Below are 14,448 nucleotides of genomic sequence, written 5' to 3' on the forward strand. Positions count from 1 at the left end.
ATACTGCACCCTGGACAGGTCGCCTGTCTGTCGCAGGGCTAACACGCAGAGACAGACAACTCACATTCCCACCTATGGGTTCTTTAAATAAATAAATAAATAAAGGCAGATGAACAACCGTTGATACCAGGCAACTATAAAATGTATATCTTGGCCCCAATGACACTATTAACTCTTGCAGCACCGGGTGTTTGTAATTTTGGTTCAAGTGAATTGATAAACTTTTTGAAGGTAATTGACTCACACAGTTGTGTAGATATCCCCGTCCTGTTGTCTCGGGATGCATCACGCTGCCTTGCCTGGGGTTAGCTTCTGTTTTCTGGGGATGAGGGTTGAGTGTGCTCCCTTACCTTCTCAAGGTAAGCTAGGTTAGCCTTCTTGTGTGAGCTTTTCAAGTGCACTTTAAGGTTTGTGGGATTTTTTTCCCTTTAGAAATGTCCCTCATAATTTGTCTCTTTCCACTACAAGACACTTGCTTTATCCAAAACACAGTCATATTCAAAGTAATCCCAAATTGGACTCTGGCGCTTTCTTCCGACTTTTCCTGACATGATTCTGCGCGTGGATGGAGCAGCAACACAGACGACTCGACTAACGTAGTGGGCTCAACAGTCACCAAAGCTCACAGAGCCAGTCCAATAGAGCATCTTTGGGATCTAATGGAACAGATGGAAAACATGGATGAAATCTGCAGCATGATATGAGGCTGTCATGTCAATATGACCAAAATTCCTAAGGAATATTTTCATAATTAAGGCAGCTCTGGAGGCAAAAAGCGATCCAACTTAGTAATAACAATGTGTATAATAGTAAAATGGCCAGTGAGTGTATGTTAAGATAGAGGACGTACAATAAAGATAATAGAGATGGGCTCATGAAAATGTTTATTTCACTCCTGTGAAGCCCGTGTGTTTAATCTGATGTGGGTGTTTATATGGAGCATTTCTATTCTGCTTTATTATTGAAGAACTGCTGTAGAGCCAGTATGCATGTAGCTGATGGCTGTCCATCCGACTGTGATGGGATCTCTTTAGTGATGTTCAGACCTTTAAAGCACGAACAATATTCAAGGTTATTAGAGAACATTTCATTTAACCGGGGTTCAGATTTGCCATAGTGGAGCTTTCGAACACTTTTTTATTAGCCGTCTATATTGGCCAGCTTGGATGAGAAGCCCTCAAAGACCATCGAGTGCTGTGAAAAGTGGCTATTTGAACATCTAAATGTGAATGTGAACCCTGATGTTCATCTGGGCTAAATATGGTTAAAGAGTGAGTCATTTTTTTAGTCTTTTAGGTGCCATATAACAGCATTTCAGTTACTATTTTTCATAGTGTCGTTAGCACTGCTTTGCATGGACATGTAGCCGAGCTGGTGCTTGATACTAAGGGTAGCTAACCTCTCCAAAATATAACAACTGGAATGATTTTGAAACAAAGATCATTTTGATACAGATTTTTTGACCTCGTGTTGAAGAAAACATTCTCAAAATACTGTGTCAAGTCGGTCGGTCACTTCAGAAGGGAGACAAGAAGCAATAATGTAGGTCCCAACCCCCTGATCACTAACATTTCTGTAACCCTCCTCGTCCTTCTGCCTGGCCTTCCAACCAGCCAGCTGTGTGCCTGCTGAGAGCAGCACTTTGGTTGTCCGGTCAGGACGAGGAGCGCCGTTATCTCTGCACCATTAATCAAGGGAAGGGTTAGACCCAGGCAGCTGAATTATTGGGAATATTAGAAAAGCAATTAGTAAAGCCCACGGCTGACGCGCATCTAACAAGGTTAGAGTTACTGTCGGGCCTGCGAGGTGGTAGAAAAATAGCTGGGAGTGTTTAGATAAAGACACCAACATGTTTGTGTGGGGGAAGCAGGAGCAGCAGCAGAAGCAGCAGGGAGGGGCTGAGGAGGTAGGGGTGACACCCATGGGGAGGGGGAAGATCGGTGAAGGGAGGAGAGGGATGCGGCGATGCATTGAGAGCCGCGGTTCATAGTCTCCCCTCGGGGGTCTCCTTCCTCTTACGCCGGCCCTCCTGATGCCTGCTACTCCATTAATCACACTGATGCATCACAGAGTAGTCTGGGAGGCAGAGAAAAACAACACAACTGGATAACCTGTTGGCTCTAATGTGTGTATCAACACAGGGCAGACTATTCAAGACTGCTAGTGCCAGACAAGACAGTTTATTATTATATGTCACAGGTTCAGTTCCCCCCAAATAACCAAAAATAGATCATTTTATTAAACTCCTGCTGGATGTATCTGGTCCAGCAGATGGGTTTACTTTTACAGTATGTGCTCAGGTCTTTCTCAGGCTCCACGTCTCCCACTGTGAATACAGCTCAATTACACCCACTGCTTGCTCCTCTGTGGTGTTTTAGTTGCAGCAGATGTTTCAAGGTGTAGTCAGACAGCTCTAGGCCTAATAACAATAAAAACATACCCGATGTAAATGTGGGCCACCTTCCCTTCAAGTTTCCTTTTTGTGCACGTCTGGGCTGCTCCTAGTGCGACTACCATTTGTAGGTCACTCCCTTTGTGACTTCTTGCACGTGCATGTTTGTGATACCAGAGTCGGCAAACATGTGTGCCAAACGGATCCAACAAAGATGGTTCATCTCACCAGGAGAAGGACCAGCAGCTATATGTTGCCTCTGACATTTACAGGCTTTTAATAGTGATTAACATTTTGTGCAGAAATACTATTGGATTAGACACATTCATTGTCTGAAGATCACCTGCCAGTGCAAAACGCTTGTTGTTGTTTATTTTTTTCAGAGTTTTCAGAAAGAGTATTTTTGGATGGCTGCTTGCTACTCTTTTACTTTACTGGCCCCATTACCTTAAAGTTGCCCACTACCATTTTCTGCTGGAAGTAGCTTATTTCACATTGGTGCTGTCAGCGTTAATCTCGTTAATAATAATAATAATGGATTGGATTTATATAGCGCTTTTCAAGGCACCCAAAGCGCTTTACAATGCCACTATTCATTCACTCTCACATTCACACACTGGTGGAGGCAAGCTATGGTTGTAGCCACAGCTGCCCTGGGGCAGACTGACAGAAGCGAGGCTGCCATATCGCGCCATCGGCCCCTCTGGCCCAGTGTTGCCAACTCCTTAGTAAGGAAAATCGCTATTGGTTGTCCTAAAAGTCGCTAGAAGTCGCCAAATGACGTCATTACCTAATTTGCATAATTTGTCATGCTAATGTAATTGTAACCTACGTTGTTGGAGAGAGAAATAACGTCGTGGAAGAGACATAAAGTGAGCGAAAAACGTCCTAAATGCATTTAGAGTTTGTTTAGAACTCTGTGAAGATCACCTGCCCTCATAGCAGCTGGGGGAGGACTATCCTCTGCCCGTGAGCGCTTTGGCACGGGTGAGGCGCCCACGGCAGCACCGCTGCTTGTTGAGAGTAAGAGCGATACGCGTTTTCACGTCAAAAAGTCGTCATAAATAAGTCTCCAATAACACCAGAAAAAGTCGCCAGATTTGTCGCTAGTCGCTTTTTAGAAAAAGAGTCGCTAAAGGGGTCTGAAAACTCGCTAAATATAGCGACAAAGTCGCTAAGTTGGCAACACTGCTCTGGCCAACACCAGTAGGCGGTAGGGTAAAGTGTCTTGCCCAAGGACACAACGACCAGGACAGAGAGCCCAGGGATCGAACCGGCGACCTTCCGACTCCATACTCCAACTCCATAACCGCATTAACGCTGCAAATCTCTGTTAGCGGGTTAGCCTGGATTGCCCCCTGCGTGGGGCTGCATGGCGTCCAGGCATTAGCGCCGTTAGCTAGTTAACACGTTAGCGCCGTGCAGCCCCATGCATGGGGCGATCCAGGCTAACGGAGATCCCTCCCCTTAAAAAAGTAAAAAAAAAAAAAAAAATACACTCTAAAAAGTTTAGGGACCGCCTTTCAGTGTTGCCAACTTAGCGACTTTGTCGCTATATTTAGCGAGTTTTCAGACCCCCTAGCGACCTTTTTTGGGGAAAAAAAGTCGCTAAAAAAAGACGTGAAAGCGCATATCGCTTTTACTCTCAACAAGCAGGGTGCTGTAACGCAGTCAGTTCTTCTTTTACTCTTATGCTGTTTTGTGGATCAGGTTTAAAACTACTTATAAACACACACACACAAAGTAACTCCACCAGAGTGCCTATTTCGGGTCACTTTTGCCGGTCCAAGCCCGGATTAAGGAGCAGGGTTGGAATTGTGACATTAAAAAACACAATAATTGCTAAAAGAAATTTAATTTGTAGTTCTAAATAAATTCTAACTGCATTTAGGACGTTTTTTGCTCACTTTATGTCACGTCCACTATGCTATTTCTCTCTCCAGCAGCGTAGGTTACAATTACATTAGCATGACCAATTATGCAAATTAGGTGATGACGTCATTTAGCGACTTCTAGCGACTTTTAGGACAACCAATAGCGATTTTCCTTAGTGAGGAGTTGGCAACACTGCCGCCTTTAGCTTTGATGATGGCACCGTTCACCGTGGCATTGTTTCAATAAGCTTATGCAATGTCACAACATTTATTTCCAGTCAGATTTCTAATAATTTTTGGCCAAGATCTCCCCGCGTACTGTAGCACAGTCCAAAGATTGTGCTGGAAATGACTGCACTGCTCTTTCACAGTTTGAACCCAGTGATTCCTGGCATTGTCATCTCGGAATGTCCCGGTGCCATCGGGAAAGAAAAAAAACATCTATTGATAGCAAAACATGGTCATTCAGTATATTCAGCTGACTTCAATAGAAAGCTATTACTTACACCGTCACCAACTGGTGAATCTTTTTTAGCCGGGTGGTGTATATTTTATGGCAAAAACAGACATGCTGTATTTTTTTCTTTTTAATGACTTAAGTGCTATTAAAATATTCAAGAGTCATGACCGTCCCTCGTTTCTATGCCACGGATTTGTTCTCCAGGGTCAGACTAACTATGCTACTCTGGCCCCGGTGTGTCTGTAGGAGAAGAATCTAAATGTAGCTTATGCTGTGCTACTGTGTGTGCGCCCATTTTCTTTGGCCTCACCAACACAGTCTTCACTTGGCATTTCCCAGATTTTGATCACTACAACTTTATCCTCTTCCACAAAAAGAAAATTAAAGTAAAAGACTCACTGTCCTGATACAGTGGAGGACATTTAGCCTGATTTGCAGATGGTCAAGTCTTTCAGGAAGTGGTTTTAAAAGTAGATGCAGTCCTGGAAGTGATCCAGAGAGCAGCCAAAATTAAATCAATATGAGTCTTGCTTTTTGATGCTTTTTTTCCCAGATACCATACAAATGAATAGAGAAAAGCTTTGTAAATTCAAATTAACTCATATTTTTCTTATTTGTGCATATAAAATATATATATATATATATATATAAAGATAATTGTGTTCCTTAGCAAAGTAGACTTTTCTTCTTCACTGTGTCCACCACACAGAATGTCAATTCGACCAAGACACACCTGAGACGCTCTGTCAATGTGACTGTACCCTGTGTCTGTCGCTCTGGGAAAACAACACATTTCCACTCAGCATGAGTGCACAAGTTTACACGCCAATCGTTGTCTGTGTGTTTTGTGCAGGTACACTATTGATCGGCGCACAGACATGGACAGAGTGTTCAACATCCATGCAGGCAACGGGTCAGTGTTCATCCTCAGGGAGCTGGACAGAGAGGAAAACGCTTGGCACAACATCACCGTCATCGCCACCGAGTTCAGTAAGTGCAGCAGCCGGACCAGAAAGAGACATTTCGGTTCACGTACTTCCTCCAATTCTGTCAGCCAAATTGGATTTTTGGGACCCAAGTATTGGCTGGTAGCTGCTGTTTGTTTCCCCAGCCCATAGTTTACATTCTCTAAAAATAGCATGGGTGCCCATTTATCTGTTTTCCCACTAATTTTAAATATAAAAATCAGCATTGTTAGTTCAGTGCTGCCGCAAACTGCAATTTCCCTTCATCTTTGCCAGTTGTCTTAAAAAAAAAAAGATCCTAATAATTTCCACATCCAAAGACCTTATTTTACCTTATTATACTTTCCTTTATTTTGTCAGTGAAAACTAGAACTTTGTGCAGAGTCTGCGCATAAATATAACTGTGGAAACAAAGAAATCAGCAAAACTTAGAGCATCTGATTTGTGTTTTTAACCAGCTATTATTTATTTATATGCACAATACTGATAATGAGTTTGCTTGGAAACTAAAGCAGATCTGCTGTTAATGAAATGTAATAATTACTCATGTAAATTCACCGTGTCCACCTTTGTGTTTCCCAGCCAACCCGCGACAGATCAGCCGGGTACCTGTATACGTCAGAGTCCTGGACGTCAACGACAACGCTCCAACATTCGCCACCAATTATGAGACGTTTGTGTGTGAGAACGCTAAGGCTAATCAGGTTGGTTATTACCCAACACAAAGCCGTAGTCATGGTTTCATCTCGACTTCCCCGTTTAGGATTATGCACCCGCTCCCAGCACAGCATGTAATTAGCGGGCCTCAGAGAGAATTTATAAATCTGTCACGTGTGTTTTAAGCTACTAGATAGTGGGACCGCTTCTGGGGACCAGACTTTCACATCTCAGGTTGATAAAGAGCAGTTTTCTTCCTCAAAATAGATGAAAGAAGTCGAGAACAGATCCACAGTGAAAAGAGATGTCTAGAGGTTCTGAAAAGACAGAGCTGCATTGTAGACCTTTTAATGTAAGACTCCCACAGCTGGGTTTGGATTTGCAGCTCTTCTTGGGTGGAAAAACCCAAGTCTGTGATACCTCAGAGATAAATGTGGATTGTTGTTCTTCAGTGTTAGGATCACTAGTAAAGTCCGAATAACGCCGTTTTACTAACAAAATGTGGTCCAAGCTGCAGTTTGCAAGACTTCTTTGTAGTCTTTACAGATAAAAAGTCTATTCACAGCGTTAGCCTGTGATAATGTAGATGTTTTTCCTCTGGCCTTGTAGTATTGTGCGATTTGTCCTTCTACATCAGGGCTCCTCAATGTCAAATTAGAGCCAGCATATGAAAAAAACAACCGATTTTGTAATGTGTGTAATCACAGGATGTCAGTTTCGGGTTTTTTTTGTGTGCTTCATAGTTTCTTTTAAGCATGAGTGATGTGGCTGTTACATTTCTTGTCGCAGCACGTCTCCTAGTGCCAGTCCTAAACCCAGATAAATGGGGAGGGTTGCATCAGGAGGGGAATCTGGTGTAAAATCTTTGCCAAATCAAATGTGGATCATCAATAAGATTTTCACATGATTGGCCGACACCTGGCTTAACGACGACTGCCACCGGTGCTGTTGACAAGCAGGGTGCCCGGGGAAACTGTGCTGCTGTGTATGCTAAGGACAGAGTGAGATGGAGGTAGATGAGTCGCCTTGACAACCCCTAAAGGGAGCAGCCGAAAGAATATGAAGAAGCCTAGAAGCTTCTGTCTGGCTACAGCTGACTGTTGAGACACCTGCCAATCAAAGGAGCCGTCACCCCCCCATACAGTTGTTATGGGGTTTGCAGGTGTTCATTTATGCACGACTCTCCAAAGGTCCAGCCACAGCATTGCAATCAGGGTTTTGTGTCATTGCAGCAACTTGATTCTTGTTTTTTCCATCTGTTCTGTTGTGGATTTCCTGTAATCACGGTCGTGTTAATCAGCACTTGGCTGCTGCTTGCCCCCTTAATTCTCTGTACTTAGCTTAGCTTTTAAAAAAATATATCTTCATGAGTGTAGAGCCACTCTTCCTTGTGCATAGTAATTATATTTTCAGGTGTCGTTCACTAGAAAGAACACAGTTATTACTTAGGGTAGGACAAGGCAGGGATCCTCACAATTCATCTCTCCAAAACTGAGCAATTTACAGTAAAATGATCTACTTGAATACAAACCACTAAGCCAGAGGATAAACACCTATTTTTGAATTTGAGGCGAACTGTCCCATTAAGTAAATACAGCATCATTATATTAAACTCATACTGTGTTTCTAAGGGAGCAAAATGATCCTTTATGCAGAATCAGCCTGGTGCCTTCATGTTACATCAGATACAGATGAGGCTGCTTTAAACTACTTTGTATCCTGCTAGGTAGCTTAATTCAATGTGACACTTTGCTGATAATATCCTTGCACAAGTTTACCATCAGAAAACCTCTTGAGGTTTATTCCTTGTTTGCGCGCCCTATGAGAACTATTTGTCTTTACGAATTCCCAGAAGAACAAACCATCCCTTTAATCTTAATAAACAGCTCGGTTATTCATCACAGCAGCTGATGTTAACATGCAACTACCAGATGCTAACGAGCATGCAGTGGAGTTATCTTTAATTAGACGCATTACAGCTAGCGAGACAGCATCACAAAAGCATGTATGAATTAGATTTGTTGGTTGTTTTATTCTTTGTTTGAAATTTAACAGCTGTGTTCTTGCTCAGCTTCCACTTCCTCTTCATAGCTCTGCCAACCCATTAGCTAGCTAAAACACTAGCACCCGCACAAACAGCAGTTTAGCTGTGGTTAAATGTTCACGGCTGGGGTTGGGTTGCCCCGTCACTCACCTGTGTGCTTCTCACTTCAGGTGATACAAACCGTGGGCGCCACAGATCCTGATGCCCCGCTCGGTGGACACCGGTTCTTCTTCAATCTTGCTCAGGAAGCTGCTGGAAAGGCAAACTTCTCTGTCCACGACAACAAAAGTAAGACACTGCGTGTGCCCTACATTCATTACCTGTTGTTAATGTGCTGCATGTGTGATTGATTGGTTGACGTTTTACAGTAAATAACCAGATTTTCCCTCATCAGACAACACAGCGTCAATCCTCACAAGGAGAAACAGCTACAGCACCCTGCAAAAGAGCGTCCACCATGTGCCGGTGGTCATTTCTGATGGGGAGTTCCCAATGCAAAGCAGCACCAACACGCTGACCATCAGAGTCTGCACCTGCGACCGCAAGGGCAACATGAAGGCGTGCAACGCAGAGGCGCTCACAGCGAGGGCGGGGCTCAGCACCGGCGCCCTGGTGGCCATTTTGCTTTGCGTCGTCATCCTGCTCAGTGAGTACAGCCTTACGTTCTTTCTTGCATAAATTTTTTTGGGGCTTTTCACTACAGAGCTTCTCCAGCAAAGCAATCCATAGGAGGTGTTAAACATTCAGTTTCGTATTTCACTGCTTAATTTGATTCATCACTTCCTGTGGGCGGATAATTCTGCCAGTGACCGCAGCTGTCACCTTAATTTGATTTTAACCGCGAAGCAGCGAAGATCTACAGCGTCTCGACTGACTTGAACAGGATGCTTTTCTTCATTGCATTAGGATGGTGAGATAGGAGCATTTTTATTTAAAACTACAGCCTGGCGAAGGTTTCAAAAGCCAAGTAATTATTGCTGCCATACCTTGAAGCACCTTTACTTCACAGTCTTAACTCAGTCTTAACTCAGTAAGTATAAAAACTTCAGCTATAGTATTAATGCCTCTCATACAATATCGCGGGTTTACTGGAAATTCATTTTTTTACTGGGCATTAATATCGAGTTTCATAAAATAACATGACTTAAAGTAAAAAAAGAAAAACTTGGATCCTTTCTTAGCATACATTTAAGAAAAAATACATTTCAGTTTTCACAGTGAACAGAGTTAGTATTAACATCTGAGTCAGGACACGTCAGCATAAAAAGTGTGTGGATGCTGTCATTAGATTTGTACAGATGATACAATGTAGCTGTTCGTGTACGACTACCAAACTGTCCACCGTCAAGGGCCTGTTGTCGAAGAAAGAGCTGATGATGTAGCAGCAGCAGACAACAGGACATTTGTACTTACCCTATAGCCCAAACAAGTCATGGTACAATAGATGGCTATGGCCTCTTGGTTCTACAACCTGGTCACTTCCTGTTGAAGGGAGTTTATCCTCCCCACCTTTGCCAAAATCTTTTCATTGTCCAACTTTTGGGGTTTTCTTTCTAATATTGTAATGTTTACCTTGAGGCTATTGTTGTGAATTGGAACCTGGAGTATCTTTCATCTTGCAACATCTAGCAGATCGCCAGAATTCCGGTTAATTTTAAACCAAAGAATTGAAGTTCCAACACATAAAGGACAGTTTTATTACTTGACCAACATGTTTTGACCTGTTTGTAACTTTCTGGATGAAAGCCTGCAGATAGTGAAATCAAGATGAAAAAGACAGGAAATATTGAAGGTCTGGCTGTTCTTGGCTGCATTGCTTTGCTGTTTTTGTGCACAGCTAGAACTTTATTGTAGTCTGATATAGCCATAGACAGTATAAAAGATGGATGTAGCTTCCAGGTCCAAAAAGCAAAGCCATCATGCTTTAAACATGCATTCTTTTTAAATGGCCACCAACGAGTTTTACCTGTGGTTGCCAAAAAAAACCCTTTCCAGTCCTAGAGAAGTCTATTAAAATTGTCCCACTGCCTCAAACTCAGTGAACACTTCACTGATGAGTTTATGAGCTAGTCACTCATTTCAGGTTGCACGAATACAACATCGACTACATTTTTTAAACTTTGGTCATTCCATGTTTCAAAAAGGAGGATTTTACAGGGTATGGGCTTGTCTGTCACAAGTTGTTAGCCAATAAGGGTGCAGCCTCACAGTCTGATCCTTGCTCATGATATAAATTTTAAAACAACAAGAAAGCAAGAGTGAAAACGCTCATTTGCAGTTTCAAAAGAAGATCGTCACAAAAATATAGGGGTTGTCACAGTAGCTTTTCTAAGACCTTATGGTTAGAGCGTATGTCACCAAGTACGTAAGACAAATCCAAGGAAAACATAAAATATATAAAATGATAACGAATATAGTTTTAGACTGTCTCAACTTGCTGAAATTTGAACTTCTTTCAAAAATAACGCTTAAACAACCCTGAGTTGTTTAACACCAATTGAATACTTAAAGATTAAAAGTAACCCTCACACCATCCCTTGAATGTCATAATGCTTAATGGTACAGAGGTTGCATTTTTAGCGCGTAATGTATTCTGCTATGTTCTTAAAGGGGGTTCCTTTATGTTCTTAAGCAGCAGCGGCCCTGAGGAGCGAGAGATGCATAATGCATCCTTGTGGTAGCAGTGCCTGCTCTACAAAGTCAGACAAAGTCCCTGAACATCAGTGCACACTCACACAACATCAACAATTCCCCCAGGACAGTCACTGGCCTTCAGAACAAGGAGAGAGAGCACAGAAACAACAGCAAAAGTCACCAAACTCTCATATTTGTTCTCTTTGTTTTTGTTCTCCACACAGTGATCGTGGTACTGTTTGCTGCCCTGAGGAGGCAGAGGAAGAAGGAGCCTCTGATCATCTCCAAAGAGGATGTCAGGGACAACGTCGTCAGCTACAATGACGAAGGGGGCGGAGAGGAGGACACCCAGGCCTTTGATATCGGCACACTGCGCAACCCGGAGGCCATCGAGGAGAGCAAACAGAGGAGAGACATCGTCCCCGAGGCCTTCTACCCTCCGATCCGACGGCCTGTGCTGCCCCCAACTCGGGACAATAACGGGGACGTGAGAGACTTCATCAACCAGAGGCTCCAGGACAACGACAGCGACCCGACGGCGCCGCCTTACGATTCCCTGGCCACCTACGCATACGAGGGGAACGGCTCTGTAGCGGAGTCCCTCAGCTCGCTCGAGTCAGTGACCACTGAGAGTGACCAGGACTACAACTACCTGAGCGAGTGGGGACCCCGGTTTAAGAAACTAGCGGACCTGTACGGGGGCGACGACAGCGACAGGGATTCCTAACGAGAACCTGGCACACAGACAAGGAGAAAAAACAAAAATCCCAAACACATGTTGAAAACATCCGGAGGGTTCTGGTGCACGTGTGGCGAGTGAAATGTCGAAAGGACGGAGAAACGAGCGCCGTCTGTCCGAGTGCTCTTTCACCGCCTTCGATCACCGTTCAGTTGTCCCCTCCGGTGACCAGACGTAGGCTTTGTGTGTCCAGTCAGTGTTAGTTGCGTTTTTGCGAGGGCACAGTTAAAACAGACTTTGTGTCAAGACTTTTTGGTTTTTGTGTGTGTATATGGGGTGTACATGAGGCCCAAATATATCTATACCGATATTTTTTTGTTTCTTTGTTTCTTTTTTCTCCAAAGCTGCCTGTGACGGACACTTCAACAAGCAGTTTTGTAAACCAACAGATATGCCTATGTATTTTTCAGTGTTTCTGGGACAAAAACATGCTGCATATTGTGAGTTCTATCTTAGCTTGTGTATGTACGGTAATATGATACAATACGCTGTACAGTTGTTTTGTTTTTCTAGGGATTTCTATCTTCCAAACAATCCCCTCTTTCAGCAATGGCTGCCTCACTTTAAACACTTAGCCACAGTTTGAGTTTGAGCCACAAGAAAATGAAAAATATGGTTCCACACAAGGTGGGGGAGATATACAACATCAAATTTTGAGTTAGTTGTGGCAGGTGTTGAAAAGTGGTGGTTGTTCTTTAATGCTTATATAAAGCGGTGGTAAAGGACTGCTACTACAAACACCTGCAAACACACTGGTTTATCATTTTTACAGTATTTGATTTTCATCACCACACGGCTTAAAGCATTTGCTGTGAGGTGGGCTGAAATACCAAATATTTCCTTATTGAGCTGAATGTTGTCAGCAGTCTTTTTTTTCTCTGTGCAGGGTGAAATATGAAGTGCACAGAATAGTGTTATTTTCTATGCTGCAATGAAAATCCACAAGTCTAACATGTGTCGGGCTCAGTTAGGGGGAAAATACTGGTCTTGTTGGACCTTTTTGCTCACTTCACTTCAGTAACACAGAGTTGGAAGATGCTGAGAGGATGCCACCGAGCCTGAAATTACAGCATTAAATTAGATTAGGTTAAACATCTTGTGAACAGTTACCATTAAAATTCATTATGCAATTTTATTTTCTTCCCTTAAATGGCTCGTTTTATCTGTTCAAGAGATAGAGTGAAAGGAAAGGTAGCACTTGAATCAATGTAAGCAGCAAAAACAATAGGGACATATTGACTGGAGCCTAAAGAAATAAGTCTGCATTAATGTGAAGCTTTACATCTTCATGCAAAGCGTCATAGCTCATGAAACGAATCAAGAAAGTTGCCTTAAATTTAAAGAAAAAGAGCAAAAAAAAACCCTGCAAAATAAACACAGACACACAAAGAAAACAGCAAAATGCTTCCACAGACTTCATTCTCTTCTCACTAAGGAAAAATAAAAGGCTAAATCAGTGGTTTTCATCCTTTTTCATTTGACATATCCCCAGTCTTCTGTCTTTTTGCTAACTGTTGTTAGCTAATAATTTAACTGTTAACTGTACTTAAGCGAAAATGCATCATATTAATACCTAATTTCAGCCAACTATCCTTTAAGCTAACAACTTTCTTTGTACTGTTAGCTAACACTTGATGGTTTTCCAGTCTTTCACCTTGCTACTATGCTAATTCATAGTGCTAGCTGACAACATAGCTACTAACTACACTTCAACCAAAAAAAGCCCACTGTGCTTTGTCCATAATTTCAACTAGCTACTGTTTTCTGTATTTCTATTATGTTGTGCTATCAGTTGTTTTGTACTGTTAACAGACCATACAAAAAAAATCAGCACTGCTGTATTTATAATTTTAGCTAGCTGTTCATCCATTCTGTTTAGCTAATAGCATTTTTTGCTCTATTAACAAACAGTTGCTAGCTCTACTCTTTACTGAGACTTTTAGTAACTATTTAAATGTCACTTTTGATTTTAGCCAGACAATAACTTTTTTCCCGTTAAGTGTTGCTAACAATTGTAAAGAGGTGATGGCAGTCAGGATGAAACATCGATAACTAGGCTTTACTTTAGTACACACACAAAACACAAGCAACCAGTATATTCAAAAATGTTATTATACAACACTGTATTAACAAAAACAATTAAATTTGATAATTTTTGTAGTGATCTTTCCCCCCATTTTTATTTATTATAATTCTTTTTTTCTCCAAATCAAATGTTTTTATGTTCATGGTACACTTTACTGGCTGACTGGTTAGGTTCAAGGCTTAAATTTTTTTATCGTGTATTAATTTTATGAAAGATCATTGAAGAAGATGAATGGGAAACATACGTCCAGAGCCCTTAAAAAAATAGGGCGGTCACTCTTTTGCAAAAGAGTGATAAATGTGTCACACTACCTACCTTAAACACTATTTAGCTAAGATTTCGTGTCCTGAGAAGGGCTCCGTCCTGCACTGTAGAATGTATAATAATGTAACATAGCAGTACAGTAATAGAAATGTGCCAAAAAGCAAAGAACACCAGTATTTTCCTTTAAAAAAAACCCTTCCATTATTTTAGTCTCTTCCTTTGCCCTTCATTACGTGTACTGTATGTAGTGCTGAACATGAAGCTGGTTCAAATGTTCAGGCTTTACCCAACTGATTTCCTGTGGGACTAACAGCCCTTTCCATAAACATGCTT

At 42.1% G+C, this 14,448-nt stretch overlaps 1 protein-coding gene across 2 annotated transcripts in view; it reads left to right on the forward strand.

Moving 5' to 3' along the window:
* LOC146511693 (cadherin-10-like) overlaps window positions 1-13,150 on the forward strand; it is a 76,583-nt gene extending 63,433 nt beyond the window's left edge. For both annotated transcript variants that reach the window (XM_085171603.1, XM_085171602.1), the window contains exons 8-12: window positions 5,580-5,716; window positions 6,274-6,395; window positions 8,563-8,680; window positions 8,787-9,038; window positions 11,251-13,150. In XM_085171603.1, coding sequence (XP_085027729.1) covers window positions 5,580-5,716; window positions 6,274-6,395; window positions 8,563-8,680; window positions 8,787-9,038; window positions 11,251-11,753 — 1,132 coding nt within the window. In that variant the 3' untranslated portion in view covers window positions 11,754-13,150. The remainder of the gene's footprint in view (window positions 1-5,579; window positions 5,717-6,273; window positions 6,396-8,562; window positions 8,681-8,786; window positions 9,039-11,250) is intronic.
* The last annotated feature ends 1,298 nt before the right edge of the window (window positions 13,151-14,448 follow it).

The sequence above is a fragment of the Neolamprologus multifasciatus genome, chromosome 9, assembly GCF_963576455.1.
Source record: "Neolamprologus multifasciatus chromosome 9, fNeoMul1.2, whole genome shotgun sequence".
Taxonomy (NCBI): Eukaryota; Metazoa; Chordata; class Actinopteri; order Cichliformes; family Cichlidae; genus Neolamprologus; species Neolamprologus multifasciatus.